Here is an 18458-nt window from a genome sequence, read left to right as displayed (position 1 = left end):
GCACATGTGGGGATGAAGAACCTTCACAAGCTTCTAAAGGGAGAACACGTAATAGGTCTAACAAATGTTACTTTCGAAAAAGATAGACCTTGTGCAGCTTGTCAAGCAGGTAAACAGGTGGGAAGCTCTCATCATACCAAAAATGTGATGACCACATCAAGACCTTTGGAGTTGCTTCATATGGACCTCTTCGGACCCGTCGCCTATCTAAGCATAGGAGGAAGTAAGTATGGTCTTGTTATAGTTGATGATTTTTCCCGCTTCACTTGGGTATTCTTTTTGCAGGATAAGTCTGAAACCCAAGGGACCCTCAAGCGCTTCCTAAGGAGAGCTCAAAATGAGTTTGAGCTTAAGGTGAAGAAGATAAGGAGCGACAATGGGTCCGAGTTCAAGAACCTTCAAGTGGAGGAGTACCTTGAGGAGGAAGAAATCAAGCACGAGTTCTCCGCCCCCTACACACCACAGCAAAACGGTGTGGTAGAAAGGAAGAACAGGACACTCATAGACATGGCGAGGACAATGCTTGGAGAATTCAAGACACCCGAGAGGTTTTGGTCGGAAGCCGTGAACACGGCTTGCCACGCCATAAACCGGGTGTACCTTCATCGCCTCCTCAAGAAGACTTCGTATGAGCTTCTAACCGGTAACAAACCCAATGTATATTACTTTCGTGTATTTGGGAGCAAGTGTTATATTCTAGTAAAGAAAGGTAGAAGATCTAAGTTTGCTCCCAAAGATGTAGAAGGGTTTTTGTTAGGTTATGACTCAAATACAAAGGCGTATAGGGTCTTCAACAAATCATCGGGTTTGGTTGAAGTCTCTAGCGACGTTGTATTTGATGAGACTAATGGCTCTCCAAGAGAGCAAGTTGTTGGTCTTGATGATGTAGATGAAGAAGACGTTCCAACGGCCGCAATACCTACCATGGCGATTGGAGATGTGCGGCCACAGGAACAAAAGGAGCAAGATCAACCTTCTTCCTCAACAATGGTGCATCCCCTAACTCAAGACGATGAACAGGTTCATCAAGAGGAGGCGTGTGATCAAGGGGGAGCACAAGATGATCATGTAATGGAGGAAGAAGCACAACCGGCCCCTCCAACTCAAGTTCGAGCGACGATTCAAAGGAATCATCCCGTCGACCAAATTTTGGGTGATATTAGCAAGGGAATAACTACTCGCTCTAGATTAGTTAATTTTTGTGAGCATTACTCTTTTGTCTCTTCTATTGAGCCTTTTAGGGTAGAAGAGGCCTTGCTAGATCCGGACTGGGTGTTGGCCATGCAGGAAGAGCTCAACAACTTCAAGAGAAATGAAGTTTGGACACTGGTGCCTCGTCCCAAGCAAAATGTTGTGGGAACCAAGTGGGTGTTCCACAACAAACAAGACGAGCACGGGGTGGTGACAAGGAACAAGGAACGACTTGTGGCAAAAGGTTATGCCCAAGTCGCAGGTTTGGACTTTGAGGAGACTTTTGCTCCTGTGGCTAGGCTAGAGTCAATTGGCATATTGTTAGCCTATGCTACTCACCATTCTTTCAGATTGTTCCAAATGGATGTAAAGAGCGATTTCCTCAATGGGCCAATCAAGGAGGAGGTGTACGTGGAGCAACCCCCTGGCTTCGAGGATGAACGGTACCCCGACCACGTGTGTAAGCTCTTTAAGGCGCTCTATGGACTTAAGCAAGCCCCAAGAGCATGGTATGAATGCCTTAGAGATTTTTTAATTGTTAATGCTTTTAAGGTTGGGAAAGCCGATCCAACGTTATTCACTAAGACTTGTGATGGTGATCTTTTTGTGTGCCAAATTTATGTCGATGACATAATATTTGGTTCTACTAACTAAAAGTCTTGTGAAGAGTTTAGCAGGGTGATGACTCAGAAGTTTGAAATGTCGATGATGGGCGAGTTGAGCTACTTCCTTGGGTTTCAAGTGAAGCAACTCAAGGATGGCACTTTCATCTCCCAAACAAAGTACACACAAGACTTGCTAAAGTGGTTTGGGATGAAGGACGCCAAGCCCGCGAAGACTCCATGTGGCGGAACCGCCCGAATTATTCCAGCGTAAGTGCCCAAGTCTCGCCTTAGAGGCAACGACGCACTTAAATCGGAATAACCCGTCAGTCCCTCGGATCTAGTCCGATAAAGCCACTTATCCAGGATCGAATACCACTAGCTCACTCAAAGGTGAGGCACAGAGAAATACAATAAAGCATAATACCACAAATTTAAGAAGTATTAATAGTGATTACATTATCGGAGTTTCAAAAGCAGTAACAATAGTTTTTAGTGCAGCGGAAATAACTAACGGAGAAAACCGAGTATCATGGCGAAGCCTGGCCACGCTACTCCTCCTGGTCCTCTCCTGCGGAAGCAGTAACCCACTCGATCGTCTATCCCGGTGGCAGGGATGGAGGCCAAGTCACATCATCAACCAAATCAAGGAGGTACTTGCAAAAATTATGCCACAAGCAAGGCTGAGTATACTAATACTCATCTAGACTTACCCGGTGTGAGGAGTCTACTCCTCTACCTCTAGACCATGCAGCTGTTTGGCTGAGGGGTTTGGTTTGCCAAAAGCACTAGCTGAGTCTAAAAACAAGTTTTAGCTTTTCAAGTTCTAGAATAATAATTTAGACTAGATGAGAACCTATCTATTCATACATGGTATCAAACATTATATCAATCAACATCTTTTGCCAGTGTCTCATTTCCACTTTTTACTCAATGCAGTACAATGGATCAAGCAGTCTCATTAGCTGTGAGAAGCAGACGATTCGAATCGAGTTTTAACCTTGCAAGGTAAACCTAAACACACGACATGTCAGGGCACTCCGTCCCCACACATGTCAACCGTCCCCATCGATTCCCCGTTCGCGTCTAGGCCTCACCGCCTTGGCATACAATGCTCCACTGACCCCGGCCGCCGCCGTGCAGTGGCCGCACTTGTACCCACCATATCTAGAATGGGAGACCCAGTCTTAGGTCGCGTGAGGGATAAAGTCCGCGCCCGGCTTCACTCAGGTACTAGGTTTACCGGTTACCATTTTTCCCGACATGTGTTTAGTACATTCAAACGCTTGACACATGTATCCGCACGTCAATCCTTATTCCAATTTTGTCTCGTAGACAACGCAACCCCATGGATCCGTGTCCACAAACCATCATCATCCCGTTATCAAAAATGGATACAATCAATTCCTGACCTCGCGCGAGTGCTAGAAAAATCACTCGACTTCTACCGAGATCCTGATTTAGCATAGCAGCTACTCGACCTAGCATACTAGTATCCATCTCAAAAGGAATCCTGAGTTCATGCAACTAGGGTTTCAACCAACTCCTACACTTAAGTGCACGGTACAAGCCTACAAACATTAAGTGTAGTAAAATAGCATATATAAACGGTTATGCATAAAACCGGGGCTTGCCTTTAATTTAACACTTAGATAGTGTTTGTTGGGGGAGGTACTCGCTTGGCGAGCATCCACTGGTTAAGTCCATCCTTCTTTGGGTCGTCCACCGACTTCACCTTGCGGTTGGCACCGCATCACTTGCATGATCATCATCTCTTGGTCCTAAATGAGATGCATGATGCATATGTATGAATATGATGAAAAATACCACAAGATATACAAGGACACAGTAGCGAACTAACATTAATTTAGAATACACCGTAAACTACCACACGTTAGCATTAGTTATCTACACGTCATCGGGCATACGTAGTCAATCATCACTGGAAAACAACAAACACTTCCTATAATTATCTATTGCAAACACGACATCATAAGTACAAGCATTCGCCACGTTCACTTTTATCATTCATTTGTTACTTATTATTAAACTAGTTAAGTACGCATAAATTTATGATGACTTACACATAGACAGACTTAGTTAAAAAGGAATAGTTGCTTAATCGGGTTTTACAATCATTCACAACCTTCTACTGCAAGCACACACCCAAGAGAACACGTAGAATGTGTTAGCCTAATCACAATGCTTCTTATACTAATCTATTAAGGTTGGTTATTTAGTAATACTCAGATTAGCAGCACAATTATTAGAAATGGTAACATCTCATTAGTTTTGTTTCTCGTCCATATAGTGACACTTGCTAAATTGACGTTGATTGAAGCTGATTACTTACTAGACTTCAACAATTTAATTTACTACTCAGGAACGTGCACTAGTTACTTACATATAACCTAATTATATTAGTTACTATCATTGTTACTCATATGCACTTAACACCAAAACAAGCAAGCAGTCACTCAAGACAAACACAACAGAGTAGAGTAATCAATCACAATCAACATGACTAAGACAGCAGCACAGCAGTTACTTGTTTCAGTCATAACTCACAAGATATTTATCCAAAAATAGTGATCAAATACTTTTTGGAAAGCATAAGAAACACTCTACAACTTTGGTATTGTCATCTCAAGGTGATTAGATACTTAACAAGGATAAATAGTGATAAACGACAGCTTTATTCAGATTTGGACAGATTCAGACTTGCGACTTCAAAAATTCATAACTGGAGATTCAGGCATTCAATTCAATTGATCCTAGATTTTCTGAAAAGCTAATTAAATGTTCTACAAATTATTTATAAACATCCCTGGCTGGTTTAATATGTATCAAGGGTAAAATACACTATGAAGGCTTTGCTGTCCAGAACTGGGCAGATTCAGTCTTCACACTTTAAACATCCATAACTTAATCTTCAGATCACCAAAAAGAGTGATCCAAGACTTTTTGGAAATCTTGGCAAAAGCACTACATACTTTTATAATCACCAAGAATTGATTCTATGCTGAACTGAATCAAACAATTCAGTTTTCGAAATCTGTTCTGTCAGTGGACAGAATATAGCAACCAGTTTGTAAAATTCATAACTCCTAATCTGTCAGGCCTATGGTTGTGAAATTTTAACACAACCAAGATAAGAAAAGCATCTACAACTTTCTTATAACGACCATGAACATATTGTAACATTAAATTAGGCAAACAATGCGGTTTCTGAAATATATACAGAATTTGGACAGATTCAGTTACTGAATTTGTGAAAAGCATAACTTCTAAACGATCAGACTTATGGCTGTCAAATTTTAACACAGGTAAGATAATAAAGTTATCTACAACTTTTCTATAGCACATATCTACAAAAAACACAATTTGGTTCATCAAACATACAACACGGGGAAATCACTGCGTGCAGTCCAAAACAGCAACTAATAATTTCAACTCCTATTTACTCCAAGAATTGTCGCGTTCTAGAGACTTGAACCATTCTAACACTTTACCATTTGTTAGTGTTAAATTAATCAAATGAGGACTAATAAGTAGACTTACTAATTCTTATCCGTGTCATTTTGAACACTAGAAGTACCATACTCAATTAACAACGCATTCTCTACGATAATCAATATCGAAGCGCTTTTCACCCAATAATTTGTATTTCAACTTAGACATCACATGAGCACTATAATTTTTACCCGCGACCATAACCATACACATTTAGACTACAACAAGCAATTTATTGCGATTACGTGCTTAACTAAAGCCGTCCAACAATTCGACTAACTAGAGTAACGACATAGCCCGCTAAATAACATACACGTCGGCTAGTCTATTGTTATCACAATCCGAGACACAACATATACTACAACGTTTTTATAAACATATATATTCATAAGTATTTTTGCACACCGACCAAAGCATACGAATCGTAAACCACTAATCTCCAAATCGAAATCACCATGCATTTACTTCCCAAATCATGAACGCATACATGTTTATCCTACGAACCGAGTATTTCAATAATTATCCTAAAAACAACTAATCTCCATTACGCACTTGTATCACAAACCTAATTGACTTACTTGGAGCGTCTACTCGAAATTGTGAGCACAATCATACACCATCTACGAAGCATAATTTAAGGAACGCATAACGCGTATGGACTCGACTTATAAACATAGAGGAAGCGACGGCTACTTTGGCATGCCATCACCTCTCTACTTAAGCCAAAACAATTTCTACCTACTCCGACCGAACTTTCGTGTCGAGCACACCTTATATTTCCCTGTCTCGCATACAACCATGTGGCGGCGTGCACTCGAGACATTTCCGTCGGCCTAACGCAACACTGATATAGCGCACTTTGGCATACATATGCCCATCAAAAATATGCATCCCACATAGACCGGTGTTTTTAATCCCACTCATCACTTTAAACCACATGACTCGTCCGTTCTCTGAATAACTAAAGCGCTGACGCTACTTGCGTGCAACCTAGAAATTTTGAAAATATTTTTGCATCACTAAAAAGTTCATGACACTAGCTAGAAAATAAAAATATATCACACCATTTACTTACTTCCTTGCCGGGATTCTCCATTCGTGCATATGCGAGGCATCGGCTAAACCACGAGCTTGCAGGGAGGCGGAAAGACAACGCAGCAAGGTGACACGAGGACGATGATTATTTCTGGCACGAGTATTTCATCGAGCACGCAACACACGTCCATGACACAAGGCGCAGCAGTGCGCACTGGCGCGCAGCAACGCACACAGGCGCGAGAAACGGCGACCACGAACATGAGGGAGGCATGACTTGGTGAGGGCGATGCACGCACACAGTGGTGCAGCTATGGACGGAAGAACACGACGCAATAGGTAAAACTTTAGCATACATGGCGCTGGGATAGGGAGCAAAGGCGTGCGCGCTGTAGACGACGCTTGATGCGAGAGCGACAAAGTTTTTTTTTGTTCAAACAATTTGTCGAACACCCCACGGACATCCTGGGGAACAGCAAGGAGGGGGCTCGCTGCTGGCACTGATGTGAGGAGGGAAGATGTGCAGGCGAGGGCGGCGCTCGACAGAGGGGCTCGCGGCCGGGAGAGGGAAACAGCGGCACCCTGTGCTGTGGAGAAGAAGGGGGCGGCCTCCTGCAACCCAGCGGCCTGGAGAACAGGGAGCTCGGCCATGGAGAACTCCGGCCCTGGTGAGTAGAGCGCGCAGCACAGGGAGCTCGACATGGCGCTCATGGCAACAGCGGCCACCAAGACCGGCCATCCGAATGGAGGAGGCGAGCGCCTAGGGCAGGGGGCACGGGCGCCATGGGGAGCTAAGGAGAGGTGCAGAGAGAGCGACGGCTGGTTGGGGGAGCTCGGCCGCAGGGAGAGGCTTCTGCCGCGGGTGCCCATGGGAGGAGGGGCTGGAGCTTGGGGCGCCAGCCATGGAGAGAAGGGGAGAAGACGCCATGGGAGGAGCTTGCTATCGTGGGAGAGGGAAAAGATCCCTGCTGCTGGCCAGGTGCGCTAGGAGGGCGGTCTGCAGGTGCGCAGGGAAGAAGACACAGGGGGAAGCCGGCTGGAGATTTGTGGCGCCATGGATGGGAGAATTTTCTCCTGCCCGTGGAGAAGAAGGGCGCGACTGAGAGGGAAGACGCCAGGAACGCTTCTGCGCTAAGGAATAGAGGGAGGAGGAAGACTACGGCTGCCAGGGCACTGTTGGCACCCATTGGCCACCGTGGGCGGCAGCCATTTACTGGCCGGCTGCAGCCATTGGCGTAGAAATTGGTGGCCGGCCACTGGCTGGGGGCTGACAGCGGCAGACTGTCTACGCCACGCGGTGGCGCTGTCGGCTGTGGCGTGCGGGCACGAGAAAGAAAACAGATGCTGATGAAATTTGTAAGGAGCTAAGTAAACTTTATTTTATTTCTCTGAAACAAGAGCTCCCGTATGAGTTGTTTATTAGGACGGTGACAATTATTGGTAGGAGAGGAGTGGTCATCTGTCGGCCGATTTGTGCCGCGCTTATTCGTTGCCTGAGACCTACGCAGGGAACAGAACGAACTGACGTACGGATGAACGAGAGGCCACAGAATAAAATAGACCAAAACATTTTTTTGAGTGTTGCTTGGAAATTAAATTCTCGCGCATAAGTAGAATAAAATGAATCGAGATCGATCGGCTTCGGATTCGGCATCGAAATAAAATGAGTCGGATTAATAAAAATTATTGCCGATGTTGATTTTCGAATTTAGATTGGACACAGACATTTTAAACCGAGTTGGATAAAATTAAATAGGTGCCAACACGTGGAGTATTCCGTTTGAGAGCATGGACTCGGATTATTTTTTTTTGACACAGATCGAACATCGAGAAATTGGATTCGGACACAGCTCGACTAGCAAATGTCGAGCGCCTGATTAAATGAGCTTCAGATGAGATTTATAAGTCGAGAATGATTAACGAGTTGGCATTCGTGCCGAGAAATAAAAGTTTTAACAGGCTCCAAATTTGGCCTTCTGGAGATCGAGTAAAATCAGAAATCGGTGAAACCTTCACAAGTAACTTGATAAATGGAGATACACGTGATAAAAAAATAGAAAATTTCACTGAGCGTCCGAGATTAGGACAAATCTCCTAACATAACATGAAACTGACACCTAGGGTGTCACACTCCAATGGGAACCGACGGACACGTCGACCTCAACAAAGGAGGTAAGTCTGTTGATCAAAAGGCATACCGGTCTATGATAGGGTCTTTACTTCATTTATGTGCTAGTAGACCGGATATTATGCTTAGTGTATGCATGTGTGCTAGATTTCAATCTGATCCAAGGGAGTGTCACTTAGTGGCCGCGAAGCGAATTCTTAGATATTTAGTCGCTACGCCATGCTTCGGAATCTGGTATCCAAAGGGGTCTACCTTTGACTTGATTGGATATTCAGACTTCGATTATGCTGGATGTAAGGTCGATAGGAAGAGTACATCAGGGACGTGCCAATTCTTAGGAAGGTCCCTGGTGTCATGGAGCTCTAAGAAACAAACTTCCGTTGCCCTATCCACCGCTGAGGTCGAGTATGTTGCCGCAGGACAGTGTTGCGCACAACTACTTTGGATGAGGCAAACCCTCAGGGACTTTGGCTACAATCTAAGCAAAGTCCCACTCCTATGTGATAATGAGAGTGCCATCTGCATGGCGGATAATCCTGTTGAACACAGCCGCACAAAGCACATAGACATCCGGCATCACTTTTTGAGAGACCACCAGCAAAAGGGAGATATCAAAGTGTTTTATGTTAGCACCGAGAATCAGCTAGCCGATATCTTTACCAAGCCTCTAGATGAGTCGACCTTTTGCAGGCTGCGTAGTGAGCTAAATGTCTTAGATTCGCGAAACTTGGATTGATTTATAGCATACATGTGTTTTATGCCTTTGATCATGTTCCTTATGCATTTTGTTGTTTATGTATGGTGCTCAAGTTGTACAAGCACTCCCCGGACCTCATAAGTCCATTTGCAAGTGATGCACATATTTAGGGGGAGTTGTGTTACAACTTGACCCTTTGGGACTAACCATGTGCTTGAGTTTGCTTGATTTAGTCTCAAAGGTGAATTGAAAGGGAAAAGGTGAACTTGGACCATGCAAGACTTCCACTGCACTCCGATGAAAGGGTAACATATTCCAAGTTCATCTCCATGCTCTTATTGCATTTTTCTCTTAATTGACAATTCTGGTGAGGCAATGAGGTTTAAGGGCCAAGATTGATCCCGTTTTGGTGCTTGATGCCAAAGGGGGAGAAAATAAGGCCAAAGCAACAAATGGATCAGCTACCACTTGAGAATTTTGAAAATAGTAGAATAGAGCTTTTGGTTTGTCAAAAATCCCTTATTGTCTCTTTTGTCAAAAGTTGGCCTCTTGTGGGGAGAATGGTTGATTATGGGAAAAGGGGGAGTTTTTGAAATCTTTGATTAATTTCTCTTGGAACAACTCTCTTTATGTCTCAACAAGTGTGTTTGACTTAGAGATAGGAAATTGAGGTTGATTTGCAAAAACAAACCAAGTGGTGGCAAAGAATGATCCAAATATGCCAAATTTGAATCAAAACAAATTTGAGTTTTCATTTGCAGTGATGTTGCACTTCTTTTAGTTGTTTTTTATTGTGTTGGCATAAATCACCAAAAAGGGGGAGATTGAAAGGGAAATGTGCCCTTGGGTCATTTCTAAGTATTTTGGTGATTAAGTGTCCAACACAAGTGCCTAAGTGTTAAATTGTGCCAAGGACTCAAGAAGTGCAAATCAAGATTAAAGTTATGTTTCTAGACTTAGTACATTGTTTTGAAGACTAATGCATTATGTCTAAGTGCTAGAAACAGGAGAAACAATTATGGAGAAGTTGGTTGTGTACAGCCAAAAGGCTGCTCGGCCTGGGTGCACCGGACTGTCCGGTGCGCCAGGCTGGCTCTGGTGAAAAGGCCGCTCTCGGGACTTCGTCGGCGGCGTACGGCTAAAATTCACCGGACTGTCCGGTGAGCCAACAGTCGGCAGAGCCAACGGTCAGAAGGGGGCACCGGACTGTCCGGTGCGCACCGGACAGTGTCCGGTGCGCCAACGGCTCTAAATCTCCAACGGTCGGCTTCGCCAAGGAAGGAAAGAAATCCGCACCGAATAGTGTCCGGTGCGCCAGGCGACAGAAGGCAAGAATTGCCTTCCTGGAATGCTCTCAACGGCTCCTAGCTACCTTGGGGCTATAAAAGGGACCCCTAGGCGCATGGAGGAAAAAACCAAGCTTTCTCTAAGCATTCTTAAGCACCAAGACTCCAATTTCGCGCATTCGATTCTTTGTGATAGCAACTAGAGCTCCATTTGAGTAGAGAACTCTTTGGGTTGTGTTGTGAGCTCAAGTTGTGACTTGTGTGCGTATTGTGCTTTGATTTTGTGTCTTGTGTGCGTTGCTCATCCTAGCCTTACTTCTGTGCTTCTTTGTGAACATCAAATTGTAAGGGCGAGAGGCTCCAAGTTGTGGAGATTCCTCGCAAGCGGGATATAGTAAACAAAGCAAAACACCATGGTATTCAAGTGGGTCTTTGGACCGCTTGAGAGGGGTTTATTGCAACCCTCGTCCGTTGGGACGCCACAACGTGGAGTAGGCAAGTATTGGACTTGGCCGAACCACGGGATAAACCATTGTGCCTATCTGTGTTGATTTTCTTGTGGTTATCGTGTCTTGCTAGAACTCCTCTCTAGCCACTTGGCTTTATTGTGCTAACTCCTAATCAAGTTTTGTGGCATTAAGTTTCAAGTTTTACAGGATCACCTATTCACCCCCCCCCCCCCTCTAGGTGCTCTCAGATAGTCCCTGGCCGAAGAGAAGAATACCACGTTTGAGCCACATTCTTGACTGCCATGATGAAGGACTTGGCCATGACAGCTGCATTGCCTCCGTATGAAGATATAGTTGCTTCATAACTCATCACAAAACTGCTTTGGGTCTGAATGCCCATCATACATTGGAAGCTGAGGTGCTTTGTATGATGGGGGCCACGGGATAGCCTGTAGTTCTGCTGCCAATGGAGAAGCATCGTCAAAAGTAAAGGTATCATGATTAAAATCATCATACCATCCATCGTCGTTGAACAAGCCCTCTTGATGAAGCTCCCTGTATTGAGGCCTTCGGTCTTGCTCGTCTTGAGCAAGGTGACGTACTTCTTCAGTGGCTTCATCAATCTGCCTCTGAAGGTCAGCTAGTCGGGCCATTTTCTCCTTCTTTTGCACTTGCTGATGAAGCATCTCCATATTTCTGATTTCTTGGTCCAATTCGTCCTCCTGGGGTGTTGGACTAGTGGCCTTCCTCTTCTGGCTTCAGGCCTCTCGAAGAGAAAGGGTCTCCTGATTTGGGTCCAGTGGCTGCAAAGCGGCAGCCCCTGTCGCTGAAGCTTTCTTCGGTGGCATGACGAAGGTCAGTGCTTGCCGAAGGTGGTCGAAAAGAGTTCACCGGAGGTGGGCGCCAATGTTGGGACTTGTTCTTGAATACTTCGAATTAAAAACAAGACAACAAAAATGTTAAATATTAACGCCCTTCGTCCTTCGAAACATTATTTCCCTTAGGATATAATGATCTTCAGACGAAGGTCATGAAGGACATACCTTCGTACATCGAAAGTATGAAGGTAACAGAAGGAAGTGTGTAAAATACAAAAGATTATATAAACAGTCATATAGCATTATCAACTCGTCTTCATTATATTATCATGAGAAAATAAAAACAATATTGAATTACACTTGGCACCTTCGACTTGATAGACAGCAAAGGTACGAACGTGATGCAAAAGCAAATGTCAAGTTAGCGTGAACAGTACGGGAGCACTGTTCATCTATTTATAGGCACGGGACGCAACCCATGTAAAATTACACTCATGCCCTTTACATTTGCTAATGACTCTATAGTGATCCATCGAGGTCTAAATAGCCTTTTCCCTTTTAAGTCGGTTCCCTTTTTTGCTATCATACCGAAGCTCCCCTGTGCATAGCTTCGGCTCTGCGCCAACCTTCGTATTCTTTGTGGTTCTTCACACTGTGGTTCTGATCCGAGTCCAAAGGTACCTGTTCATGTATTATACTCTAGAAACATTGTTAAATCATGTTTTTGAGGACCTTCGAAAGACGAAGGCCCCAACACTCACCACTACCAAATTTATACTTGCAATTTTAACTAAACCACACACCATATATATGAAGCATTTTAACAAATGTCTAATGCCGTCACAATGCATACGTTGCAAACAAGATAATCATCAACAAATATTATAACCAATCCGGACATCGAATCGATAGCAGGAGTAGTGAATCGGCTTACCATACTAATCATACTTGAATCCGCAAGAATGACGACAAGCATCAGGTGAAGCTTTCAACAGAACACCTTGCGAGCTATGTACACGGGCTTCACTTTCTTCATGAACACAGATAAATTGCACCGACGAGCAGCGAGGTCAGAGAGGCTCGGTGTTGGGGAAAATACTAGGAACGACCGATGATGGAGCTGGCAGATGACGATGGTGCTGCAGCGAAGTGAACAAGGTTAGACGACGGTGTGGTCTGCCGCGAGGGAATGCCAGCACACAGCATGGTGGATGGTGGAAGTCAGTCGGCGAGATCTGAGTATGGCGTGATAGACTGGGGACGTCGGGTCCAAGAGCGCTAGGGAGGAGGCCAAGCTGGCCTTGGACATGGAGGCGCGTCGCAGGGAAGCTCTATGGCGGGCTAGAGGTCGGCGTGAAGCTGAGGAACGACGACGAGGTCGAGCAGGGGAGGATGGGGTTCGACGGCACTGGCGAGGTCAACGATGAGCCGACCAAACAAAACTCCATGACGGCGACCGGCACCCGAGCCAGGGAGAGAGCGCGCTGGACCCGAGGGAGATGAGGGAGGTGAGCAGAGGCGGCTGGAAGATGAGGAGAGGGCGAGCTCGAGTAGGTAGGACGACGGGCGTCGTGGGTGAGCTCCATGGTTGGGCCTGGGAGGAGCAAGGAAGGGCGTGACGAAGGGAGCTCGACGCCGTCACACGCTGGAGCAGAGAGAGAAGGGGCGGCCGGGCGCCATGGGCGACCAGGGGAAGAGCAGGGGGCGCCGAGTGGAGTAGGAAGCAAGGGTGCGCGCCACCATGGCTGGATGGTCGGCCAGCACAAAGGGGTGACTCGAGTCGCGACCATGGACCCGAGCAAGAGCGCCAGCGGCCATGGAGATTAGGAGAGGGAGAGGAACACCGACCTAGGCGAGCTGGAGACTAGAGCCGACGGCGTATGGCACTTGAGCCCGTCCAGGGAGACTCGACGGCAGCCATGGATGGAGCAGGGGAGGAGCGCGACCATGGAGAGGGAGCTCAGCCATGGGACAAGCTCCTGACCACCATGGAGATGCGCTCGGCCATGGGGAGGGGCTGGAGGGAGCGCCGGCCAGCAGGGCGCCGAGAGGGAGAGGGCGGCGTTGGGGAAGGACTCTGGGTGGCGGCGCGATGGAGCACGCAGGGGAGCACACAGGGAATCCGACGCGGGGAGTACGACTGGCGATGTAGAGCGCGGATGGAGATTTTTTTTTCTTCTAGAGACATGCGTGTACAGGAATACAGGATAGAAGTAGGGATGCCAATGGGTACGGGTATGGGTAAATAACCGCGGATAATTATCCATTGGATATGGGTATGGTGGAATTTTATATCCGCGGGTACGGTTATGGATATAATAAGGTATCCGCGGATAATTTTTTCGCGGGTATGGATATCCAGTATCCATACCCGTTACCCAATGGATATCTAACATGTGGGCCATCTGGATTTAATATATTATCCTAAATTCTAATTTTTCAATTTTTATCTATGACATGTTGATTGGTGCTGAAATTATCATTTGATGAGGATGGAATGATAATTGTTTTTGAAATATGATAAAATTGTTGTTTGATGTTGAATGCTAAAATTGTAGTGGGCGGACGGGTAACGGGTATCCGCTGGATAGCGGATACCCGATGGGTACGGGTATGGGTAGAGATCCATACCCACGAACGTTTATGGGTATGGGTATGGGTTGAGTTTTGTCTCGCGGGTATGGATTCGCGAACTATATATCCGCGTACTACCCACCAGATTGTCATCCCTAGATAGAAGGGAAGTCGCACCGCTTGGATAAGAAAAAAATATTTGGCGGTGGGATATTTCCTATGAGATATTTTCGTTTTTCTTTTCTTTCTTTTTGAAAACGAAAATATGAATATGAATATAAATCTTAGTCCAAGAATTAAGGTTTGAGTGAGATGTAAACAGTCTGGATTAAGACAATTTCGACTTTGATGTTTTAATTCACGACTGATTTCGTTGAAGCCAAACCGATTAGCAATTATTCGAGTTCGGCTCTAATTACCTTTATCTGCTTTGAACGATTTACTACCAAATAACTCATGATTATCAACCTCGCGCAAGATTTCTCTCGGACAACGCGCGATCCGTATTATTTTGCACTGAATATTTTAGTCATCGAATTCTAATAAATTTTTTGGGACAAAACCACAAGACGAGTTAGGCTTCTAAATCTGCCTTCAATCAATCAATTAATTTTAATTAGGCACATGACTCAATAATTCAGAAGATTAACTAAAGTCTGAATTTCATGAAAATTTTTGGGTAGTATAGATTCATGGGGACAGATACGATATCAAAATTGTGATAACCAAAGATGATTAAATTTTAGGGTCCATTTTTTACAGATATCTCGCGCTTAACTCCATAATCGCTGTTTAACGGGAGATAAACACCTCGGTGTAACAACAAGGCATATCTTTGAGCACGAGTCAAGGTGGTCATTGAGGTACAAGTTGCTTGCATCGACTCTTCTTCTAACTCCTACTTGCATTCTCGTCATCGTTGGCGCCGGGGGTGCGCAATCCAAGAAGAGTCGACACACGTAGGTCGAGGTGGTAGCCATTCTACATCCCTCCTCTCGCACTTGCGATGAACTGAGCTCGACTCTTCTTCTCCCTCCCCTACGTATTCTCGTCAATGTCATGGCAGAACACTGAATCGCCCGCCGACTGCCTTCTCCCTCCTCTCCGCACATCGAATCACTAAGATGCCTTCTGCCTCCTCTGTGAAAGGTCGTCCGCAATTATCTTCCACCTTCCCGTGCAGAGCTGGGTGACTAGGGAGAGGGGAGAGGGGCGAGGAAGATCGTGGTGGGACGGACGCATGACCGAGAGGGAGCCAGCGGTTGTGCGTCGTTGACTGCGAGACGTGGAGGAGAGATGGGTCTGAGGAAGGCGTGGAGGAGAGACAGGTCTGAGAAAGCCTAGAAATAGACGAAAGCTCTACTTCGCGCGTTGGTAAGAGTTTGATCCCTATGTGGTTTTCCTTTTTGGTCATTTTATCGGCTGTATGGCTGGTGGCAGAACCAGGGGAACAGGAATGACAGTGGGCGCAAGAGAGGCGATAGGGAATGGGAAAGGGAGGGAATGGCAGCTGTGACACCCCAGTGTCACCTAGGGTTTCTCTCAAGTGCTAACCCAAAAACCATCATTTTATGTGAACCAAATTAAGCATGAAGCATCAAATTAACTTAAGAATAAAAGATTTACTAAGTGTATATCTAAAGAATCGTGTTCCAAACAAATAAGACTTTCAAAAAGAGCAAAATGTTGAAACCCTAATACCAACCCTAATTGAGCTCTTTAAGTAGAAGTGAAGAAAAAGGGCAAAAGACTATGAAAATATAAAATCAAGGCTTAGGCCAAATATAAACATTGAACTATATTAAATAAGCAACAATAAAGATTATGAAAGCTTGCCCACAATAGTTTAATAAAAACTCTAAAACAAGCTTCTCAAGTAAGGGTTCAATGGGGATTTCTGAAATTCAAAATTCTGAATTTCAGCCCTTGAGCTAAAGATCAAGCGTGTTCACCTTGATCCCTAGCTCAAATCCTAATGACCCCATTGACAAAATTGTGCCTAACTAATCCCTCTATCACATGCCAGAAGATGGCATTGGGACGTGAGACCTAGACACGACAAAACCCAGGATTTGCCTCGGGCTCGGGCAGGGAGACATACCAGATTTCAGGGCTCCAAATCTTTGAAACCAGAAGGCAAAATCCTTTGACCCCCACACAAGATCGGTAGCTTATAGGGAGGAGAAGAGGTTTTGTGCACTAACCAAGGCAAGAGCAGGCTCGAATGAATGACCACACGAGCCAGAACTTGGGTAGAATGAACGCGCACACGTGTTCGACCCTGGTCGGCACGCCGGCGTTCGCCCAACCCACGCGCGCGCTCGCTCCAGCGTTCGGTCAAGTCCGCCGCGCGCCCTCGCCCTCGGTCGTGCCCGCCCGCGCCTATAAAGCCTCCCTAGGCATGCCTCACCTCACCCCGTGCTCACCTTCGCCGGCCAGACGCCCCTCCTTAGCTCCGGCGAGCTCTCTTCCGCCCGCCATTTCCACCCGAGCCTCGGCCACCGTGGCCAGCCCACTCCGCTTACTTCCAAGCAGCGCCAGCCGCTCGGTTAGCTTTGTCAATAGCTTGTGAAGCTTTCCCAACCCTCGGACCCGGCAGAACTTCAACGGAGAACCAAGATCGTCCTCGCCGAACTTCGGCCGCCCGCCTGCACGCGTAGACCGAGCAATCCGGTGAGTCGTTCTTCAATTCCTCGCGCACACACCTTCCTTGATCCCTGGTGAAGCTCTCTGACCCATTAGATTGGTCAATTATGCCCTGGATTGGCGGGACTCCTCGCCGCCGACGAGCTCCCCCGCCTGCGCACGTGGACAGGCCGACTCTGACCATCCCCGATGGCGACCCGCACATCACCGTGACCCTCAGGACCTCCCCTACACCCTCGGCCACCTCACCGCAGCAGTCTCGCCGCTGGTAAGGCCCTCCGCCCTTTCTTCTGCCGTGGGTACTGTTTGATTTGGGGGAAGGACCTCGGGTTAGGATTAGAAGAACCCAAGGGGTTTTCTGAATTGTCAGCGACTCAATTGAATAGTAGCCCAAGGACTAGTCTGTAAGGAAACTTGAAAACACTCGCCAGGGACCCTGTTGCAAAGTAGTTTTCTATTTAATCATTTCTGTTTAATCTTTTTAATGAACAGAGAACTTAGGAAATTCATAACTTAAGAAATACTTAATCAAAAATTGTCAAACCAATTTTGCTGGATTCTAAATATTATGAACTACCAACTAAAAATATTGAACCCCATGCTTCTGTTCTAAATTTTAGAGTTTAGAATTAAATACAGAAACTGACCAAACCTTGTTTAATTAAATAAAATTAGTTATGCTTCTGTGCTGAACCTAAGAAAATTTGTAGATGTTCAAACCCCATTTAACCACTGTTTAAAAATACTGGGAACCAGTATTGAAAATTCAAGTAGGGATATCTATTAAAAGCCATTTTTACCCAAAACTTAAGAAAATAAAAAAGGCATTAGGAATTAATGAATAGTGAGTGAAATTATTTTTATCTAGCCTACTAAAGTAACAAAGAACATAGGAAAAATAAAAAGACCACTAGTCCAGAACAGAATTAAAGTGGAATGTTTTATTTAGCATTATTCCAACTAGAAAACAATTATTGGAGTTATAAAACCAGACCTAAATTTGTTAATAAAAATCCAGTGGACTTGTAACCACCAAAACCCCACTGCAAAAATGATAAACACCCCAGCCCATCATTTTAAGTAGGATAAACAAATAGAACTTGATAATGAGTCATATTTCAAATAAATCATGAGTAGCCCAAAAATAATGCAATAATGGGCAAATAAAATTTTGCTAGATCAATAATGAGATAGGCCACAAGAGAAAAATGCAAACCCATTTGAAAAATGCACAATAAAACCTATTGCCAATACTTCATGAAAAAGGTCATTTAATCCAAATAATTCCTACCACCCCTCCCTTAAGCACAAATATGCCAAACTTAAGAATGATTGCTCTTGCACAAGGAAGAAGCTAGGAAAAATCAGAAATCTGTTGTTTGATATTATTCAGATATAGTGGTAGTAGAAAGCACCCTTTTGGCTAGAAACTTTAGAAAATCATAGTAAAATAACTAATACGTATTAATGGCTAGAACTTTTTGCAAAGTCATGTGATAACATCGAAATGCCAGAAACA

At 45.1% G+C, this 18458-nt stretch overlaps 1 protein-coding gene across 2 annotated transcripts; it reads right to left on the bottom strand.

Moving 5' to 3' along the window:
• Window positions 1-12136: 12136 nt before the first annotated feature.
• LOC100276518 (uncharacterized) lies at window positions 12137-13913 on the bottom strand. 2 transcript variants are annotated; one of them, NR_158689.1, is made up of 2 exons: window positions 12654-13913; window positions 12137-12400 (listed from the first exon to the last, which is right to left on the bottom strand). NR_158689.1 is itself a non-coding variant. In NM_001365965.1 (1 exon), exon 1 carries the CDS (start codon window positions 13507-13509, stop codon window positions 13051-13053), a length of 459 nt encoding a protein of 152 aa, NP_001352894.1. In that variant the 5' UTR covers window positions 13510-13817; the 3' UTR covers window positions 12528-13050. The 2 variants fall into 2 exon arrangements, 1 of the variants encoding a protein (NP_001352894.1); NM_001365965.1 differs by lacking the exon at window positions 12137-12400 and having other exon boundaries at window positions 12528-13817.
• Between the last annotated feature and the right edge of the window lie 4545 nt (window positions 13914-18458).

The sequence above is a fragment of the Zea mays genome, chromosome 8, assembly GCF_902167145.1.
Source record: "Zea mays cultivar B73 chromosome 8, Zm-B73-REFERENCE-NAM-5.0, whole genome shotgun sequence".
NCBI classification, from domain to species: Eukaryota; Viridiplantae; Streptophyta; class Magnoliopsida; order Poales; family Poaceae; genus Zea; species Zea mays.
This window is presented reverse-complemented; position numbering and strand designations above follow the sequence as displayed.

Excerpts from the sequence above, each read along its gene's own strand:
- LOC100276518 (NM_001365965.1), bottom strand. The coding sequence starts at position 13,509 with ATGGTCGCGACTCGAGTCACCCCTTTGTGCTGGCCGACCATCCAGCCA.